At 34.6% G+C, this 23,447-nt stretch overlaps 1 protein-coding gene across 1 annotated transcript in view; it reads left to right on the top strand.

Annotated features, from left to right (window-relative positions):
* LOC150082146 (xylosyl- and glucuronyltransferase LARGE1-like) overlaps positions 1-23,447 on the top strand; it is a 137,060-nt gene that overhangs the window by 15,745 nt on the left and 97,868 nt on the right. The window contains exons 2-4 of the mRNA XM_090380011.1: positions 9,839-10,023; positions 10,547-10,652; positions 16,455-16,777. Coding sequence (XP_090236137.1) covers positions 9,870-10,023; positions 10,547-10,652; positions 16,455-16,777 — 583 coding nt within the window. The 5' untranslated portion in view covers positions 9,839-9,869. The remainder of the gene's footprint in view (positions 1-9,838; positions 10,024-10,546; positions 10,653-16,454; positions 16,778-23,447) is intronic.

Here is a 23,447-nt window from a genome sequence, read left to right as displayed (position 1 = left end):
TTCCAGTTCTTCTTCTATTCATACTGTCCACTTCCTCAACGCTAGGAGAAAATTCTCTCTAACTGCATTTAGTTTACTCAAAACCTCAGCCATAAACAGGATATGGGTCCTGTCAAATTACGAGCCCTATAAGGCTATCCTTGCATCTGCTTGTGCAGAACGATCGGCACTTACGACCAGGGCTTGTTATGCCCAGTATTGGTGGTTCGTTTGCTGGCTTTGTTTTTGTAATCAGTTTTTCATTGAAATAATAAGTGTACGTGGCTGTAGTGGATAACAATGGTTGTCTGATACTGGATGGGCTCGTTTCGGATAAAGGAGGGAGCTTCAGTGGAGACCTCCTGGCGAGCCTGCTAGTGGCCGATAGCGATAATCCATGAGAAATGTACACAGATTCGGATCTTTCTGAGATGCAGGATGATACGGCAGTTTCATCATCTCCTGTGCATGTGGATTTCTTCTGTCCAATGGGACAGGAACGTATATAGGTGCCATGGCTCACAGGTACAATGCGGAATGGCGGTCTAGTAATCTTCACTATGGAGTATGGAGGGCTTCGTGACTTACTGATTGCAACTACATCTACTTGCGGTGAATCAAATCTTGTTTTAATAATTGCACATTTCAGTCTGCGCGGTAGCACAGTGGTATCTTCACCGTCCTCCCCACACTGGGTGGAAAAGGCTTGAGTTCGAATCCCGTCACTGACGCGAGGAACTTTTATGGGCTATTTTTCACTCTGTGGCTGAGTTAGTTGGTCTCATTCATAAATAGCAAGGTTTTTCGTCCAGCAAAACAGAATCGACCATAGAACACACACCAATTTACGGACACTGTACACAATGCACGGCAAATAAATAAAAAATATTCATGTGGCCTAATGTGATATATATATATATATTTTTTTTTTACATCTCTTTGCGAGGTAATAATTACCATTTTCTTGTGAGGCAAGAAACTTGCGTCTTCTTGCGGTGCACTGGAAATCAACGTTTGCATCTCCTTCGGTGCAACAACTTCAATTTCTTTTTGACAAAATATGTTGTCGCTCCTTTCAGATGTATCAAAATGCAATTTTGGAACTCCTTTGGGATCTAGCAGGTTCTTCTCTTCCATCTCCTTGTGCAGAAAGGTTGGCATGTACGACAGGGTCCTGTTATGTTCAGCTGTTTATGTGTGTGTGTGTGTGTGTGTGTGTGTGTGTGTGTGTGTGTGTGTGTGTGTGTGTGTGTGTGTGTGTGTGTTGAGTTCTTCGTGGTATTAGTGTGTGTGTCACAGTAGTGGATAACGATGATTGTTTCTACTGGTTGGGCTCGTTTCGGAGAAAATATGGGCTCCATTGGAGGATTACATTTCCCGCCGAGCCTGTTGCTGGCGGATAGTGGTATAGCTGAGATACCTGAGTCACAGCATTGGCTGGTTCGATCACAGAACATACTCATTTTTCAGACAGACTGAGTGTGTTTTATGTACAATGTGCTGCCACTTTATTAGGTACATCCCTGCTGTACACACAAATGGTTTGTCCCACAACGTTGCAAGTCACACGACCACATTTGTGGATATAAATGTAGCAGAACAACCTTTCTAGTATCAGTTAAGCGTACAAACCGTTGCAAGAACGGAGGAAAAGGAGTGACCTAACGGACTTCGAACGTGGCATGGTAGTAGGTGCAAGACGTGCTGGACAAAGCATCTCTGAAACGGCAGTTCTCCTGAACTTTTCGCGCACCACAGTTTCAAGGGTGTATCGAGAATGATGCAACGAACAGAAAACATCATCTCAACGGCACTCCTGTGGAAGAAAATCGCTTGTTGATGAGAGAGGTCAGAGGAGGATGGCTAGAACTGTGCAAGCAAACAGACGGGCCACAATGTCGCACATCACGTCAGAATACAACCTTGGTGCGCAGAACAAAATATTGTAACGGATCACTAGTTGCACTTTGTCGCGAATGGGCTACAACAGCCGACGGCACATCGCGTAGCTTTGTTATCAATGACGAACAAGAGAACACGCCTCCTGCGGGCACAGCAACACTAGCACTGGACTATCGAGGATTAGAAAACAGTTTCATGGTCTGACGAGTCGAAGTTCCTGGTGCATCATGTTGATGGAAGGCTCAGAATTTGGCGAACACAACATGAATCCATGGACCTGTCATGTCTGACGACTACCGTGCAAAGTGATGGGGGCAGTGTTATGGTGTGGGGAATGTTTTCTTGGCACACGTTGGGTACATTGATACCCATAGATTCACGTCTGAATGCCACTCCGTACCTAAACATCATTGCTGACCAAGTGCATTCGTTCATGTTGACAGTTTATCCTCAGTCAGATGGTTATTTCCAGCAGGATAATGCACTTTTCTTTGCTGCATTGGCCCGCTCAGTCCGCGGATCTCAATCCTATTGAACATCTTTGGGATGAGCTGGAAAGGGCTGTTCGCTGCAGGCCTACACCTCCGTCGAATCTCAAGGAACTATGTGACACACTCATGTCTGCATGGTACTCCCTTCCTGCACAACGTTTTCTGCATCTTGTTCAATCCATGCCTAGACGAATTCAGGCTGTTTTGAAGGCTAAAGGAGGCTGAACATGCTACTAGGTAGGTGTACTTAATAAAGTGGCAGCACAGTGTACTGTATTATAGTATATATACGATACTATAGTATATACTGTAATACTATATTATATACTGTGCATATGGTCTTAATTACTGATGCGCCTGAAACCCTACATCAGCCAACCAGACATAATACCATGACTTGGTATAGGCTGGAGCTTCCTTCCGTTTCGTCACACTCATCGGTAATGTCAGTACTTATATATTATTCTTTATTATTATTATATATATATATATATATATATATATATATATATTTTTTTTTTTTTTTTTTTTATTAATTAAAGAGCGTTCCGTTTCGCAAAATTTTCTATTTAGACGCATGAATTTGACACGATAAATCACCATAAGAACTAGGATACTATGACCAAAGCAGTCGATCTGCCAAAAATCCCCCAAAACAGGCTGTAACAAATTTATATCTTTTTACTATCATTTTTTAAATTAGAAATAACATGAATTGGAAGTTTAAAATTTGTACGAGTATATATTCAATATGTCTTGCTGCTTGGGGCCCAAACCATCCCTGTATAATGTTCCTATCAGCCTGAAAAGTTGAAATCCGGCTGTATAAATTTGTTCCAAATGGACAATGCACACTAGCGAATTTATTGAAATGAATTTTTGAGTTTAATTTAAAATAACTCCATACGATTGGGTGGGGGGAAGGAACCAATGGAGCGGGAGATGGCTGCTATCAATAATGGGATCTATTTTATTTGGAATCCATTTACCAAATAACCCAGAAGGGAATAGTTCACTAATTTGCAAGAATGAGGTTGCAAGATGGCAGCTATCAAACATGGCTCTTGTATTTATCCGATACAGTACTTTTATTATGAAGTTTTTAATCAGGGGTCACATTACGTAAAATTGGCTCCAAGACAGAGTTCTGGAGATAAGAATTATTGACCCAGTGTGGCTCTCTCTCCGAGTATAAACAGAAAATATATTTTTTATTTACTTATCCCCTGGCACATTGACCACAATTATAGCAGTGCGCTGGCACTAGACTGCTGATGTGCATGGCGTTTGTCGGCGCTTGTGATTTGCAGTTGTGAGATGATGAAGAACGGGGAATCTCATTCGTATACAGTACGAAAGCACATGATTTTGACATACTTTGGAGATATCCTCATGTGGGTCCTCAAATCCTACCTTCCTCTCGAATAGCTGGGGGAATTGTAAAGTTGGTTGTCATGTTATAATGCTAGCAGGCAGAGTTGGCTCAATTACGGTTTATGATCTCTAGGGCTCCGTGAATTCTAAACAATGGCGTACGCATTGCTGTCAGTTGCTAGTTATGGTTCCCTGGGATGTTGTAAAGGTGTAAGACCTATTCGCCCATGGGGATCGTTAACGAACACTACCGTCCAGAATGTACCATAGCCCTCGAAAAACATTAGTATGAATTTCATCAGTAAAACCAAGTGAAATCCAAGAATAGCTCGAAATAAAAAGTGCATGAATCAGAAGAGTATAATTGAATTTTAAGTAATTTGGTTTATAGTTTAAAAAATTAATAAAAAAATTAAGTAAAAAATTAATAATTATATTTTTCGGTTCAAAGCAGTGAGCCTCAACACAAGAGGGATCTCAAATATTTAACTCTCAAACAAACAAAAAAAAATCATTTGCTAGTGAAAAAAAAAAAAACCACCTTATTTGCTTGAAAAAAAAAAAAAAAAAAAAAAAAACCCGAGCTTATTTGCTTAAAAAAAAAAAAGAACTTATTTGCTTTAAAAAAAAAAAAAAAAAAAAACCGAACTTATAATTGTGTGCTTTATAAAATCTAATTCACTCTTTTATTGTCTTGGCATCAATTAGGTGGGAAAACAGCATTAAAGTGATACATTTTATGCCCCAAGAAGTTTTATCCATTTAAAGATGAAATATTAAAGTTTTTATGAGTTCCATCTATTTTGGATTACTTTTAAAATTTTTGAAGCCAAGGAAACTTTTTTTTTTGTTTTTTTTTTGAAACAGTTTCTATTATTATTTTATACTAGCATTTTTTTGAATACTTTTATTATTTTATACTTTGTATTATTTTATACAAAGTAACAGTCTTTTGAAAAAATAAATACAATTGGTGTTTTAAATTCAGTCTACAAATAAAAACATAAAAGACCCTTTGTTTATTAATTTTAGGAAAAATGCTAAATTAATATTTATTAGGAACATTTTTATTTCCCTTCAAAAGACAAATTAATATTAATGATGAATTTCACATATTCAGATATAAATTATATTAGTGTTTGCATCTATATTTGGCCATTCTGATCTTAGTCCTATTGTACTTTTCACTTCTTTAGCAATATTTTTTACTCCTGATATATGAAAAAGCCAAAATAATTTTTAGATTTTTCAATTTCTTCCTCTTTGCCTCTGGATGCCTTTTTATTTATATGAGCTTCATATCACCTTCTGAATGAAATAATTCAACTTGACCATTTTTTTTTTTGTTCTCCCTCTTATGAAAGTTTTTGTCAATGACATCATGCTGACAATGAAAAATGTCTGTGAAAGAGAATTAAAAATCAACTGAAAGACTGTCGTAACTATCAAAATTCATAGAAGTTATAAACATCAACTTGGTTTAAAGTACAGATGGGTTAATGTTGTAGAGTGGGGGGTGTGATACATCCCAAAGGCCACCAAATGCTTCTAATTTTCTCAAAAAACATAAACTTGACTATTCAGGCATAGTACTAATAAAGAGTAGCTAGCTTAGTGTAGCTACTGAGTGCAAGGCCAATTTCATGCATCACATTTAAAAATAATTGAACTTTAAAAAACTTATGAAGCACCAATCTTAAAAAATACAAAATAATTGCATTTATCAGTTACATCTAAATATTTATACAACTCCTTTTTAGAAGAATCTGTTCACTTTTATTTATTATTATTATTTCATTTTATTTTTTTTTGTTTGTTTCTTAAATTACACATGGTCTAAATATACTAATATACTTCAGGCATCTCATTGGTTCATGGTTCTAAAAGTTAAGAGTCAGTGAAATAGAGCATGTTTATCTTGACTGATTATTCTTTTTATGGATTATTAAAATTGTATCTTTAGATATCATTGTTAATATTTTACAGACCCATGAAAAGATATTTCAGCAGCTTCAGATGTTATTATATCACTTCTGTATTTTCATTGTGCAAATTACAAATGGTCATTGTAGTTTATTTTTGATTGTCTCACTCTTCAATTTGTGTTAAAATACATATTTTTTATGATAACAAAATTTGGATTCCTCTAGTAAAATTTATTTTAACAATTTTGTATTAATTAAGACATTAATTCAAATTTCAAACTTATAGTACTCAAAGGAAATAATCAATTAGAAAACAGGAGAAAATATTATTTCACATAATTTCATGCAGGAGAAAAATTAAAATATTAAATATTAAAATAATGGCAGCAGAATTAAGAGGTGATATTAAAGGTACTGCTGCTTGATGTCCTCTTGATTTAGAGCAAAGTACAGTATTAGGATATACGAACAGACAGTCAGAAGACTGTCTGTTGTTAGGCCTTTTGCCTGATTGTACTAATATTTTTTATATCGGTTATTTCACTATTACAAGACAAAATGAAATATAGGTGATGATCCACTACCTTTTTTGATGAATTTTAAAGTACCCAATAATCATTTTTATTTTAATTAACTATTTTTATGGTTTTGATTAATATCGCATTCTACTATAAGTATCATGAGGAGTAGGTTTGGCACTTCCTGAATATCTTATATCAATTTTATATCAATCACAAGTGAAAATCCATTTTGGTTATTTGGTACACCAACTATATATAAATAATATAATAAAGCTTATATACCTGCCTTAGGTGCCTCTGTAGCCAGGTGGGCAGGGGCAGGGGCAGGAGCAGCAGTGTGTAGCACACGCTTTTTGATTAGACTGGGGTTCAAGCCTGTGACCACCAAATATGGAGGATGCGGAAAGGTCAGGGAATGACCACTGCATATCCCCAGAGCAATATGGCCTTAGTTCCTAATGCTCCTAAAAACCAAACAAACAACATATACCTGCCATAAAGCTGGATTCACTAGGGAGCAGTGATGTAATTGCTCCAGGTCATATAAGGTCCTGCAAACCAGTGCAATTGCTATTGGTCCAGGCCCTGTAACTCTTTTTTTTTAGGGCCTCTAAAAATATTTGTACCAGAGTCCCAGACTACCTAAATCCAAGAATCATCACAGCTAATGGGATTTCTCTGCCTTTCCATTCTGTGCCAATTTTATTGGTTCCTAAATTTGTCTCTTAAACTTGCAATTTAATTGGGATTTCTCTGATAATAAATTATAGGTTCACAGAAAGCTAAAAGTATAATAATGAGTAAGGGGTCATTTTCATTGCAAAATTCTGATGATGAGGAAAAGTTGTATCGAGATTTTGTGAGATACTGGAGTATATTTTTATCTTTCAAGTTTGAAAATACAAACTTGAAGTTAAAACCTCAGTTTAACAGACTCTATGGGGGTAAGGCTTGTCTGCAAAATTCAATTATTTGTTAAACTCAAATGAAATATATATATAGTCTCTAAATTTGCCAGAATGTTAAGATAAAATACTGTACTTTGAAACAAAAAGCATTAAATGTTGTAGTAGTAGTAGTAGTAGTGGCACTTGATGCAAGGAAGCAAGTGTAGGAGCTTATGCAGCATCAGCCAAAAAAAAAAAAAAAAAAAATCACACCATACCCTCCAAATGCCTGTCCAGTTCCTCCTTAAATTTATTTAACCTATCAACTTCCACAACGACAGATGGAAGTTTGTTCCAGCAATTAACCACCCGCTGGCTAAAGGCAAATTTCCGCACATCTATTCTACATCTATCCTTTCTTAATTTGAACTTATGTCCCCGTAGGTTGGTAATCTGAACAAGTGGAAGGATCCCATCAGAATTCAGCGTGCTCAACCCATTCAAGGCCTTATACACCTCAATCAGATCACCGCGCAGGTGCCTAGTCTCCAGCCACTGCAATTTGCAGAACTTAAGCCTCTCTTGGTAAGAGGATCCCTTCATTCCCCTCACCAATCGTGTTGCTCTTCTCTGTACACGCTCAAGCAAATCTACATCCTTCCTAAAATGAGGCCTCCAGACCTGTACGCAGTACTCAAGGCGTGGCCTGACCATTGCCTTATACAGAGGGACAATCACCTCCTTTTCCCTGCTAGCAAAATTCCTATATATCATTGACAAAACCCCATGACCTGCCCTAGCAGCCTGTCTGCATTGCTCAGAAAACTTCATATCTGACTGCACAATTATTCCCAGGTCTTTTTCATTTTCTACCACCTTAAGTGTAGTACCACACAGTTGGTACGTTTCTCTGGGGTTACTTCTACCCATATGCAGTACTTTGCATTTGTCAAGGTTAAACTTCAGTTGCCACTTCTTAGCCCATCTGCCCAAATTATCTAGATCCTGTTGCAGTAGCACACTGCCATGACTGTCATTAACAACCCTGCCAACCTTCGTGTCATCTGCAAACTTCGACATTAAGCTTGATATACCTTCATCAATATCATTGATAAATATACAAAACAACAGTGGACCCAACACCGAACCCTGTGGGACTCCACTAATAACATTAGTCCACGAAGAGCAGCACCCATTGATTACCACCCTCTGTCTTCTCCCACTTAACCATCCTTTTATCCATTGTAGCAACTTACCCTTAATACCATTCTGCTCCAATTTGTACAGTAGTCTTCCATGCGCAACAGTGTCAAAAGCTTTCCTGAAATCCAAGTATATGATATCAAAATTATTTTTTGCATCCAGTTCCTTTGTCACCACATCATAATAACCAATCAAATTTGTCAGACAAGACTTTCCCTTAACAAACCCATGCTGTGTCTGAATTATTGCTGCAGTCTTGTCTAGATGATCCTGCAATGCACCTTTAACCAGTGACTCCATTATTTTACCTGGAACATAATACTGTATTTTACATTGTACATTAATACTGTATTTTACTGCACTTACTTGTTATGTGGATTAGAAGCACTTTAATTTTTGCCATGTCATTTAACCCCAGGGGCTCACATCTGGTGAGTATGGACTTGGCACACCCAGGGTCCTTAACTGGATATCATCATTCTTCTCTTTCTTGGTGATTCCCTTCTACTTCCGACTCTCACTCTCTCTCTCTCTCTCTCTCGGTGCCTCCGTAGCCAGGTGCACAGGAGCAGCAGTGCGTAGCACATGCTTCTTGATTAGACTGGGGTTCGAGCCCGTAACCAAATATGGAGGATGCGGAAAGGTCAGGGAATGACCACCGCATATCCCCGGAGCAATATGGCCTTAGTTGCTAATGCTCCTAAAAACCAAATAACAACAAACCAACATACACAGAAAGCCTGGTTCAGTGGGTGCTGTTATTTATAAAGTCTGTTAAATTGAGAGTCATTAAAATAAGGAATTTTTTTATGTTGAGTTACAAAATGAGGTTCACTTTTCATCTGAGTTTGTACCAAATATACTTGGTTTAGTGTAATGTACCACTTTTGGTATTGGTATTAGCCATATATAGCAAGGATGCCCCAGGCTTTTGATGCACATTAGCTGTGTTATTGTATGTTTTATTGCGTTACTAGAAAATGTTATTGCTTATCTATTTGGTTTAATTTGCTAAAACTGTTTGCTATTCAATTTGAAGAATGGTTTTTGTTTTATTTTTTTACAAAACAAAAACCTCTTTTTCTTTGATTTATGATAGAACTTCAAGTTGTTATCTTTAATGGGAGAAATATTTGCCTGTTAATTTTTGTAATGCATTTGTCAGTTTAATGCTTTCTGTATGACAGGACACTTATCTCATCAATCATATTTCTTTTTCTACCAGAGTTAATTACATGCAGTACTTTCACTATTACAGTTGCCAAAGTATATTTAAAGCCTTCTTTTCGCTGACTTAATTAAAACCATTTATAATGGGTGTGATATGCTTTGTGTGAAATTGCTGCTCTTTTTACTCTCAGATGACTTTTCATTACTGTTCAAAAGGGAGCAATAGAACCAGTTATTGGACTCTGATAAATGTGCTTAATTAGCTATAAATGACATTAAGATAATTGTAATTGGCTGTTTTGTGAAAGTATGTATTAATTAATTTTTATCTATTTCATTTACTGAAGCATTTTTACCAATCCCACATCTCATTTCCGCATTTACAGGAAAGATGAATGTTGCCCATATGACCCATGAATGCTGAAAGTAGTCGCAGCTCTGGCTCGTGGAAACAGCGGATTGTGCCGAGGTGAATGCATTATGCGTCGCTGGAGGCTGAGTACCGCAGCATTTCTAGTTGTATGTACCATACCAGCTTTGCTACTGTTATATCTTGCATCAACAGAAGAAGGTTTGTTTTAATTAATGTGTATTTCTCTAATTTCTCTGGATAATTCTAATTTCTTTAATTTCTATATTCCTCTGGATATATTTTAAAATATGATTGTTATTCCAGCATGATTTAGTTTAGTGTAATATTTAGTAATGCATGTCTTACAAACCATTTGCATTATATAAAGTAGTTCATCAGTGATTATCTTAAATATTGAAAGATATTACAGATGGTATTATGGCCACTGGTGTCTACAAAAAGGGCTTGTAGTATGCAATTATGTGACAGCATATGTAGATTAAGCACAATTTTTTTTTTTAACAAACTAATACCTGGACATTACAATTTTATCAGATGTTGATTTATATCATTTAAAAGAAATAATAATGAAGCAATTCTGCTCCTGCAGAATTTGTATTCTACTGTTAGAATACATGATGAATTGAATTATTCTATTTAAAAAAGTATAAAGTATTTATAAAATATTTTTATAAATATTTATTTAAAATTGTTACCTTTAATTGCATTTCATATTTTTTAGATGTTTCATCCGATAATCTGTTGGGATTTACTAGGCGAGAAGCAAAACTGGCAGAAAGAGTACGAGAAGTTGAAGAACAGAATCAATTATTGCGCCGGCAGCTTAGGTACTTCTGTACTGTGTTACCAATATTAATAACTGTGAAAAATTATTTACCATTTTTATTATAGTGCTTCATTGATTTCACTGTAGTAGTGGTGCAGAACCATTTTGGGTTCAGTTGAAATATACTAAAATATATTGAAACTAATCTGTTTACTAAACAAAAAAAAATTGCAATATGATATAATTACTGTAATTGAAAATTATAATGATAAGGAATAGTTAAAACCAGGAGTGTCTTATTGATATAAGAAAGTGCAAGTTGCAACCACCACTTTCTTGTACTGCCCCTGGTTTCAGCTTTCAAAAATCAGTTCTTATAGGTTAATGCTTTTAAATGTAAAATTGAACTGTATTCATGAAGTTGCTGTAATCACATAATTCCTCATTTATTTATGTGAAGGCACAACAAAACATGACGTCTAGCAATGAATTCATTGTGCCTGAGTTTTAAATTTTCTGGAAACCCAACCAAGGTGTGTGGCTCTGATGAGTGATACCAAATCCCTGGATATGGAAATACCATTGTCAAATGTATGGAATTATTTTGCTCGAAAAAGCAAAGATGAAGCACAATGTTTGAACATAGGTGTCCATGTTCAGTTTGCAGGCTCATTACATCCAACACCAACAATGTTGTTTGTTTGTTGTTTGGTTTTTAGGAGCATTAGCAACTAAGGCCATATTGCTCCGGGATATGCGGTGGTCATTCCCTGACCTTTCCACATCCTCCGTATTTGGTGGTGACAGGCTCGAACCCCGGTCTAATCAAGAAGCGTGTGCTATGCATTGCTGCTCCTTCCCACCTGGCTACGGAGGCGCCACCAACAATGTGAGACCCCAATATTACATTATTGCATGTGCCATGTTAATAACATGTTTGCTCCTGTGTTGAAATAGATATTTCTTTATTTTGAAATTACAGTAGAATATAAGAAATGTATAAGAATATACTAAATAATTAAAATAATTTATAATTACATACCAACTTCATTTGATAAAAAAAAAAAAAAACTGGTGCTATATTGCAGAAACCTGCCACCCATTTACAAGCTGCCACTGGTTGAAAGAAAAATTGTTAATTTGCAGAAAATGTACAGCTCAAGTAATATTATGTCAAAACTTTAACTACATATTCAGTCAACAAAATGTTAATCTGTATTCCAAGTTTTAACATCCTATTACATGGTTTACACATTTTTTGAAAATAACCGGTGCTTTGTTTCATCTACATAAAAAAAATAATTTTTGGGAGACAAATGCTGCTCTGTATGGTAAAAAGCAAATTTATCACTGATTTAAGTGATCAGAGATTTATTAAAGAGTGATTGTTTTGTTCTTTTTCCATTGTATAGGGTTTTCGGTGCATTAATGCCTTAAATTGTTTTGCATCGTTTTGTGAAAAACCCAGAATAACTTATGGGAAGAAACCCTGTCCCTCCACCTGAGATTAGCAAGCTACAACCTTTAATGAAAAGGACTTTAAAAGTTTCTTCAATCATAGATAGGAATTCAGACCTTTCTAAATGAGCAACAGGTGACAGAACCACTATACTGTTACAGAGGACTCTTTTTCCTGTACATAAGGCTACTGTACAAATTGGAGCAGTATGGCATTAAGGGCAAATTGCTGCTGTAGATAAAGGGATGGATGAGTGGAAGAAGACAGAGTGGTAATCAATGGATACTGCTCTTTGTGGACTAATGTGATTAATAGAGTACACCAGGGTTCACTGTTTGGTCCATTGTTTTCTTTACTTAGTAATGATAATAATGAAGGTGTGTTGTTGCAGCCTTTTTTTTTTTTTTCCCCACTGCAGGATGGAAGCCTCCTCAACAATTCATGCTGAGGGAAATGGACCATAATCTGCCACGCTGGTCCATTGCGGGTTGGCAGATCGACCATATTCAGCAGTCAGGGGCTTGAACCCCGGTCTACTCAAAGAGCGTGTGCTACTGCACTCCTGCTCCCGACCACTCGGCTATGGAGGCCTTTATAATGAAGGTATACCATGCTTAATGTCTAAGTTTGCAGACAATACGAAGGTTGCCAGGGTTTTTAATGACACTAATGACATTACACTACTGCAACAGGATCTAGAAAAATTGAGCAGATGTGCTGAGAGGTGGCCGCTGAAGTTTAACCTTGACAAATGTAAAGTACTGCATATGAAGTACTTTACAGTCAGATATGAAGTTTCTGGGTTTAATTGGCATTTTAGCAAAAGCAGGTTTTGCTAAAATGCCAATTAACAGTTTGGTTTGGTTTTTTTTTTTTTTATGGCGCATTGGCAGCTGTGCCAATTAACAGTAATGAGAGGGATGAACTACTACAAAATATTGAGAAATCTTGGGAAGAACTCAAAGCAAGAAATTTGATCAGTGGAGGAATTGTTCTTGACAAATTTTTCAGGTTTGATAACGATGTCAAAGAGATAATATATGCACATTTAATATGTACTTTCACCATAAATTTTAGAAATATATTTGTGAAATTACTGAAAATATTTTTTTGTGAATTTTTATAAAGAAAAAATATTAAAATACTGTGTATAGATATGTGTACAGATGCAGAAATGTTCATATTAGGGCTTGCAAACTGGTTAAATCCGCTTTTCATATTGAGTTGTTAAAACCGAAACCGAGCTTCTAAAACTGGATTCAAATATTTTTTTAGTTAGCCCTCGAATATAGTTTTTTGTTATGCACATTTTATTTTGTTTGTTTGTTTGTCTGGATCGTTCAACTGCTTTATGTTTTAAACATGTTTTTTATTTTATTTTATTTTATGTTTAGGTACGAATCTCGTGAGCAAGTGGCCCAAATCTTGGAGGGGCACCTTTTATCTTCCCACCTGTATCATAGCATGATGCAGGTGTACTCATTTACGACTGAGTAAGTCGGAGTGATAGCATAAAAGAAAATGCTCAACGTTTCTCCGTTCCATCTATCTTGTTCGCCAGGCAAGTTATGGAACATGAATTATTGATGGTTACACACTAGAAACAGATTCACTGAATATTGCATCAAATTTCAATCGTAGAAAGTTTTTTGCTTCTTTATTCCTATTAAATTTGCGATCAAATGTCCTCCAAAAAGCAGCTTCACCAAATTTAGCTTTTATGTAATTTTGAAAATACAATAGATTTAATTGGGGAAAAAAAAATTGCAAGTAAATAAATAAAAAATTTCTTTCGTGAAAATTTTGAAACTTGCCTCGTTTAGACTCTTTATTCAGTGCTTGCGGGAGTGACGCATAGTATTGTGCCTGTGTTATCTTCAATATTTTTATTTAAAATTGTCGGTGATATAAATTCCTACTAATTAATATTTATTACTCTTAATATGTCTAAGATGAAATCAAATGTATGGAATTATTTTGCTCGAAAAAGCAAAGATGAAGCACAATGTTCGAAATGTCAGAAGATAATGAAGTTGTCTGGAGGATCTACATTATCTTTGATGTTGCATTTAAAGAAAATGCATCAGATTGACATTAAACAAGATAACAGTGAACCTCCCGTAAAAATGGTAAGAACATTAGAAAACTTTATCATTAAAAAATCTATGGAAGAAGAGATTTCAAAATTAGCTGCTTTAGATGGATTTTCTTTTAATTCAATTGCCAAGAGTGAGTTTATACAATCAAGCCTTCACCTTCAAATAAATTAATACGATAAATTACCACCAGTCTCAGTGAATGGAATTAAAAATATGGTTCTGAATTATTATAAAACTAAGAAAGAAGAACTCATTCAGCATTTCAAAAATTCATTGGTTTTGGGTGCACGGTATTCATTGACTCTAGACGAATATATGTCTATACGAAATAAAAGGTATATGAATATAAATGTGCATTCAAAAGACAATCATTGGTCGTTAGGTCTTATTGAGATTAATGGTTTACTTGATAGCAGAAGAACTGAGCAAATTGTGAATGGACTTTGAAGGAATTTGGTTAAAACTTGGATGAGGATATTGTTGCCTGCACCACCGATGGAGCAGCAGCAGCAGTGATGATTAAGTTTGGCAAGCAAATTATGCCTAATCATCAACAATGTATAGCCCATTGTATACATCTGTCAGTTATAGATGTACTTTATGAAAAAGCAATCAATTATGGTGCCACAGTCTCTGAGTCTCCCAAAGACAATGAAGAAAATGAAAATAATGAAGAAAGTAGTGATGATGATGAAGAAGTTGAAGAAAGACAGCAAGGCATGCTTTATCAAACCGACTTTACCGATGAGCTAATTTATTTCTTAAATCCAATGGCCAATATTGCACAAACTATTAACAAAGTCAGAAAAATTTGCAAGCTTTTTCGAAAATCACCCACCAAAAATGACATATTACAAAATTTTGTTAAAGCAAAATTTAATGGGAAAGAATATAAACTTATATTAGATTGCAAGACTAGATGGGATAGCACATTCTATATGATTGAGAGATTTTTGAAATTGAAAAATTGCATTCGAAATGCTCAATGTGCAGTACTGTTAACTGAAGCTGTCTCTGACGATGACTGGAAAACACTTGAATTGCTATGTGAAACTTTGCAACCAGTTGAAATGATTCCTCAGAAGATACAGACTTACTTAAAACAGAGTCTTCAATAGAATTTCTGCTTACTAAGCTTGATACAGCAGAAAACCCATTTGCTTTAAAGTTTCACCAAAGCCTTTTGCAGTGTTACATGCAAGACAAAATCGCCAAACTGTGGCTTTGCTGAGCTATCTACACAACCCCAAAAAGTTTAGCAAAGAAGGTTCAGGTTCAAGAACTTTTGATTTTCCAAGTAAGCAAGTTTTGAAAAAGCATGCTGAAGAGATTTATCCGAGATTATTTGCAAAACATTCCGAAGGAGTCTTAGCATTGAATTAAGAAACTGTTCTTTTAGAATAAAACAGACTCGTCTAGTTCTGATGTTGGAAATACACTCATGCGAGAGTATGATGGTATAATAAAGAGATTAACTGAAGAGCCTTCAAAATATCTGAGTGAATTGGAAATCAGCAAAGAATTTAAAATTTTGGAGGCAACTAGCAGTAGAAGTGAAAAGCTGGAGAAAGTTTATAGAGCACTGCTGACCATTAAACCAACAAGTGTCCAATCTGAGAGAGTGTTTTTGATCACTGGTCTCTTTAACACAAAAATAAGGTCAAGTCTATCAGGAAAATGATTAATATACTGTTTTTTTTAAAGGATCATTTTCAGAAAAAAGCTGAGCAATAAAAAGTAACGTAATTTCCCCAAGCTGTTTTTTTTCACATTATTTTTAGTTATTTTTAGTTATTTATTATTATTATTATTATTATTATTTTTTTGTTTACTATACGAGAAGATAGTTTTTATTCAAAGGATTTGAATACAATTTGTAATTTTGTATAATCTCAAGCTGGTTACTTTTTTGGAGCATTTTAATTTTTTTATTTTTTTTACTATAAGAGGTGATAGATTTTGTTTAAAAGATTTGATTACGATTTATACAATCTAGCCAAGATAAAATAAATACCTGTGTTATAAGCTTTTAATTATTTTCCCTAAGTCTGGGAAAATCAGTTTTAAAACCAGTTTTAAGAGTAAACTTCGGTTAAACTCAGTTTTGAAATTTCTCAGTTTTATGCAAGCCCTAGTTCACATGTGCACAATACTGCTTTGATTTAGAGGTAGTGTGTGAAAGACTAATTTGAAAACATAGACTTAGTAGTCTCGAAGTTTTAAATACATTTTGAATAATACTGTATTAAAGGATATGTTTTGTGTTCTATATACTAACATGTTATGTACTTTTCTTTCTTTACAGTATTTCTCAGAATCAGTTACTTAATATTATGGCTGAAAATCTTCAAAATGATAGCAGCTCAGTTATTGCTAAGGAGACGGATGACCTCTCAACAGTTAGTCAGAAATCAGTGATCTGCCAAAACAAAGAACCAGAAGTGCCAAAATGTGAAGTGATTCACATTGCTATTGTTTGTGCTGGATATAATTCTAGTCGCTCTGTTGTTACCCTCATCAAAAGTATCTTATTTTTTCGAAAAAATCCTCTTCATTTCCATTTCATATCTGATTCAGTAGCACAGCTCATTTTGCAGACTCTTTTCAGTACATGGGGAGTTCCTGGAGGTGTGTATTGATTTTTTTTTAAATTATTTTTGATTGTTTTTATAGAAATTGCCTAAGTGATATGTTTATTTTCAACTAATTATTAAGAGAATTTGAAGAATTATACAAAATGGTTGTTTTTATAACTCTTCAAATGAATTTATGTATTATATTTTGTATAATTATAAAATCTCTGTTGTTATTATTATTATCATAACAAAAGAGAAGAGTTTCAGGTTCAAAACCTGTAGATCAGGAGTGGGCAACATTTATTCAACTGCAAGCAAATGAAAATTTTATAAATAGCTGTGGCCTATATATATATATATACATACAGAGTGTCCCAGGAGGAAAGGTCAATATTCCAGCATGTGAAAGGATAAGTCATTTTAAGCAAAAAAGTTCATATAAACATGTGCTCTATCCCGAATGGTTTCCAAGATAGAGCTACTTTAATGTACATTTGTTTTGAAATTTGTGTGCAATATTTTCCTTCCCTCCCATCAGACTGTGCCATTTGATTGTCAGTTGCCAGTTATCAGTTGATTGTTGTGACTGTAGAAGTGAATCAGTGAGTAGTGTCAGTTGTCAGTTCTAATTGTAGAAGTGTTTGCTAAAAATGCCACACATTTTTACCAATGCCAAATATGCAGATATGCTGTATGTTTATGGCTTCTGCGATGGTAGTGCCCCTGCTGCTGTTGAAGAATACCATCGGTGCTTTCCTACACGTCGAATTCCGGATCGTAGAGTGTTTTCCAAAGTTTTCAACACATTGCGTGAAAATGGTATGCTTCCCAGTGCTCATGTTTCATCTGAACGAGGACGTCAAGAAAATGTGCATAAACGGGAACACATTCTGAACATGGTCCTACAATTAGCATGCGAAGACTTTCTGCCCCTCTCAGTGTTTCATGAACACGTGTATGGCGAACACTACATGAAGAGAGCTTGTACCCATTTCACCCACAGCATATGCAAAATCTTCACATAGGGGACAGTGGCATGCATCTTGAATTTTGTCATTGATTAAATGCCAATTGTGAAGTGCTCCATCAATACTATTTACTGATGAAGCCACGTTTACCCGGAATGGAATCAACAACACACATAACACTCATTGATGGTCGCGTGAGAATCAACATGGTACAGTGGAAACAAATTTCCAAGTTTGTTTCTCAATCAATGTGTGGTGTGGTATGATCGATAACCTGTTGATAGGTCCCATTATTTTAGAACATTGAATGACAGGACACAATTACCTTCAATTTTTGCAAAATACATTAGGTGAACAACTAGAGGACGTTCCTTTGGCCACAAGGTGTGCTATGTACTTTCAACATGATGGGGCCCCTTCCCATTCTACCAGACGTGTGAAGCAACATCTGGACCAAATTTTTCCTAATCGTTGGATTGCTCATGGTGGTGCCATTAACTGGCCACCACGATCTTCAGACCTACCTCATTAGATTTTTGTTTATGGGGTTGGATGAGGAGTGAAGTGTACAGAAGAAAGGTGGATACAAGAGATAATCTGCCAGCTCGCATAATGGACGCTGTTGCCCATATAAAGGAACATGAAGATACACTTAGACAAGCAACATGCCATGTTCTCATGAGTGTAGAAAAGTGCATTGAAGTCGATGGTGGCATTTTTGAAAATTTATTATAAACTGTTCCAAATTTGTCACTTGAAAAGAAAAATAAATATTCAAATGCCTCTATCTCAGAAACCATTCAGGATAGGGCACACATTTATATGAACTTTTTTTGCTTAAAATGGCCTATCCTTTCACCTCCTGGATTGACCTTTCCTCCTGGGACACCCTGTATATATGTATGTATATTAGAGTCTTGCTCAGGTCCACTGTGTTAGATCCACACCCAACTTGCACTGGCTGTACCCAGAACAGCACCCAAACCTGTTTGTACCTGCTACCCAATGTGCAACCAGCAAAAATTAAATAAATAAATAAATAAAAAAAAAAGAATAAAAAATTAAGATTTTTTATTTTTTTACTATAAGAGGTGATGGATTTTGTTTAAAAGATTTGATTACGATTTGTACAATCTGTATAGTATTAAATTTTCTACACATCAGTAATAATATAATAGATTTAAATTAAAATATATCAATCAACATTCTGTTGTATTATATATAATACATAAAATCACAAAAAATATATAAATTTGAAAAAAAAGAATGAAACATATATTCATAATATAATTTTCAAATTTTTAGTAAGTTGCTATGTGGCAACAGGATCAGAGCCAGCTTTAGGGTAAGGCCGAGTAGGCACTGGCCTAGGGGCACCAATTCCTAAATTGCACTAAATGCACTAAACCTTGGTGCAAATTAATAAAATTAATCATTCAAAAAAATGAAAATCTTCACATCCGCAGAAGGAGGGTGCTATTAGTCAATGAGGCTTGACCTAGGGGTGCCATATACCCTTGAGTTGGCCCCGAACAGGACATCAGTGGTTTCAGGGTTCATCTGTACTCTTCTTCCTTGGATGAGAAATCCAGATGCAGAAAACTCTTTTGCTTACTGCACTCTCTCATCAGGGATGGCAAGAATTAAATTCAGAGAGTAAAAAAATGAAAATGCAGATGATTTTGTATGTATTATGATAAGCTACTTAAATTATACAGTAATTTTGAATAATAATGTTCTTTTTTTAGTTTTGTGCTGAAAGATTTCATTTTTATTTTTGATATTTGATTTCTAATTCTGAAGCACTGAGTACAAAGTTTATAATAAGAAGCAATATAATATAACAGTAACATTATATTCATAGTCTTTGTAGGTAGCGGGTGCCTCCGTAGCCAGGTGGGCAGGAGCAGCAGTGTGTAGCACCTGCTTCTTGATTAGATCGGGGTTCAAGCCCGTGACCACCAAATACGGAGAATGCGGAAAGGTCAGGGAATGACCACCGCATATCCCTGGAGCAATATGGTCTTAGTTGCTAATGCTCCTAAAAAAAAAAACCAAATAACAACAACTCATAGCCTTTGTGGGTAGCACAGTTGATATCATTGTCATCCTCTAACATCAAGGTGGAAAAGACTTGGGTTTGAATCCCATTTTTAAATTGACCACAGAACACACAATTTGCAGACATATTATATACAGCACAATATGGTATAAGTTGCTGATGTGCCTAAAACCCTACAACAACCAGCCATCATAATCAGAGATAATTTAGAAATTGAAAAAAGGACATCTGCAAGTATTGGTTTTCATTGTATTTTCACATCTGGCAAAACAATATTGAGGCTGAGGGTTAAAAAAATAATTTTAAATCTAGAAAATTAATCACATCTTTTCGAATGTGTTCAATTTATGGAGATATCTGTAGTGGCATTGCATTGTGTGTAATTAAAACCACAAACAAAAAAAAAAAAAAAAAAAATATTCCTGATAATTTAGTAAATAATGTTACATAGAAAAACTAATAAAACAGTTACTTTATAAGTTAATATATTAATTTTTGGTATTATTTTATTAAATTATTTACATTGAAAAGCTGGAACCAAACTCTACCTGTGAACTGCAAAATTTCTGAAAACTTGACCCAGTGCAGGACTGTAATGTGTATATTCTTTATTATATTTTCATGTCTTTATTTATTTTTCAAGGATTTTTTAAGTAACAATTATAATTACTAAAACTGTTCATTCAGAATATTAATTTAAAAAAAAGGGCAAATCATGACATAATTATCTTGTGATTATGTTACTGAAACTACAGCAAGTATTTTGTTTGCATGGAACTGCCGTTACATGTATGCAAATAAAAAGTAAAAATAAGTAAAAAAATAAGGAATATCAGTTATGACATACAGTATTAGATTTTTATCTTTGCCACGGAAAGCAACTAACACCGAATTATGGCCTGTCTACTGCTGCATGTAATTACGCAGGAAGACTATACAAGAATGTCCTACAAGTGAATGAAGACGCCTCATACAAGAATAGTAACAAAATAAAAGTGACTAGAGATCCCCAAAGGTCATGTTTCAGTAGCGAGCTTCTGAAAGGTGGTGGCCTGAAAGGTGGTGGTGGCTCACTACTCCCTGCCCTTCATATGGCCTCTGAAAGACCAAACTGAGGAATGAAGCCCTCTACAGCCAAAATTTTTCATGTTTATGACTTTGTTTTGTTAAGCAAATGAAACTACAACATTTAAATTTTGACTTTAGTGTTGAATTGACTAAACCAAACTAAATGCAAATATGCAAAATAAAGAGTAAGCAAAATAATGCTGCATAGAAAGTCAATAACAAATAAATAATTAAACTAATACTATTCAACAAAATTAATCAGCTAAATGAGAGACAGGAGGGGAGCAGTGGCAGAACAAGAATAGATGACCCTTGGAACAAGAAAGATCTGCCTGTGCCAAGTGTACTTTTAAAATTAATTTAATTAAAATTAAATTGTATTATATAAATTAAATATATTTAATATCAATTTTATTGTAATAATAGATTTAATTGTTGTTAAGTGGAAGTACTAAAAAGTCTGTTTATCAGTGGATTGTTAATCATGTTCTTGAATATCAATCAGTAATCACTCCATCTTCTTACAACCTTACCCATGTTATAAAATAATTGTTGAGACTTCAAAGTGTTTTGGAGTAGTTGATAAAAACTTTAATGACTCTGAGGTTTAATCTTTGGCCCACACTGCATTCAAAGGAATTTAAATAAAATTATTTATACAACTCTGCAATATTTCTTTTTCATGTTTATAGTTTTACATTTTGTTAATTGCAGTGGTATTAATTTCTACTATTTTTCATTACAAATATATAGCATTTTAGCAAGTTCTCATATAAGTAGGATTGGAAATACCGCAGTCCTGGGCCACTGGTGCAATGGGGACTTCCAGACTTTATTTATATTTCAATTTGCTTATATGTTCAGAAAATTAAAAGAGAGCAAATTATGCCCAGGGTCAGGTCCTTAAAGTGCTGAAAAATGGGCACTTATTTTAGCAGGATTAAATTTGACAGTGTCTGCAGTTCTGACCAGATAGATAGGAGGGAATAGTAATAGTATTTGTCATATAGTGTGAGGAAGCCACAGGCTTTTTCTACACTGGCAAATAAACAAAAAAAAAAACCCAAGTAGATAAGAAAATGTAAATTATATATGCTTCCCTCCTCACAGAGGTAACTATCCAGTTGACTTTTAAATTTATTCAAACTGTCAGCCTTTTGACTACCTGTGAGGAAAACTTGTTCAAGAAATCAATGACTCGCTGGCTAAAATAAAACTTCCTGAAATCTAATCTAAACCTCAACTCCTGTAATTTTAAATTATGATCCCTAGTTCCGTTCTTTATAATAGTGAAAATTCCATCTTCATTCATTTTACTAATTCCTCCCAGCAGGGCTGGCGCTAGGTTATTCAGTACCCATCTGCAAAATAGCTGTGAGCACTCCATTACAAAAAAAAAAAAAAAAAAAACATCGAAAAAGATACATTCCATGTTTTAGTGTAACATGAACAGAATATTAGAATAAATAAATATGAAATTTTATTTGAAACAAGTTTATTCACAAAATTTTTATTTATCTTGATTTCATATTTACAAAATTAGAAATAATTTCCTTTACATCTAATTCAGCACATGCATCATTTTCAATCGCTATATTAGTGCAAGGTTTACAAGCCTCCCTTGTGAAATACTCGTCGTAAAAATGTCTTAATTAAATTTAATTTAGAAAATGAACCTTCACTGCTTTCTACACTAACAGGAATGATCAATAATATTCTTAAAACAATCGTTAAGTTAGTAAAGGATAAATTATTAGATACAGTAACTGAAGAACATCAAAAGGGTTTTGAATTTTTAATTTATCTTTACTGAAAATGTCTTTATAAGTAAATATTTTGTCATAGAGTTCTGTACCATTTATATCTTTGTTGTCACCATGATTTAAAAGATTCTCCAAATCATCACAGTTTTTTCTTAGATTTTCATTATCAGTTTCTGAGAAATTATGTAAGAAACTGAAATGCTCACTATGGATTTCCAGTTGTTCAAAACGTTCATTCAACGATGCCCAAGCAGTATCCAAAAGCATATAAAAAACATTAACTCTGAATCTATCTTCTGGCATTTGCGGTGATTCATCATGATGTTCATACTGAAATTGATGTGTTTTTTTTTCTTTGGCGAACTTCAACTATAGATTTAAATTCTGGTTCTCCATCCACATCTTCACTAAGTTTTTTTTGCCGTTTCAAGAAGATCCCTGTAATTTGAATCTGATCGATATTTTAATACAAATGTTTTTAAATAGCTGACAGATTCTAAGACAAGTGCAATGTTCATATTTTTATCTTGAAGTTGCTTGCTGACAGGATTTATTCTATTAAGCATATCATGCCAAATTATCAAGGAGCAAATAAATTTATAATCTTTTATTTTAACACATAAACTTTGTGCTTCATGTTGTATTTCTTTATTGAAGTTGTCATGGTCCATAATTTCATAGAGTGCATCATAAATTTCTCCTAGTTGATATTGTAGAGACCGGATTGCTTCAATTCTACTTTCCCATCGGGTGTCTGAAAGCTGCTATAATGTTAAATGTGAGATGTTCTTTAAAAGAATTCTCCATCACTTCAGAGTAGATGAAAAGAAATTATATAATTCTTGCACAATTGCAAAAAAA

Source organism: Mastigoproctus giganteus, chromosome 8 (assembly GCF_048544385.1).
Source record: "Mastigoproctus giganteus isolate SK-2022 chromosome 8, ASM4854438v1, whole genome shotgun sequence".
Classification (NCBI taxonomy): Eukaryota; Metazoa; Arthropoda; class Arachnida; order Uropygi; family Thelyphonidae; genus Mastigoproctus; species Mastigoproctus giganteus.
Note: the sequence above shows the minus strand (reverse complement) of the source record. Positions and strands in the feature narration are given on the sequence as shown.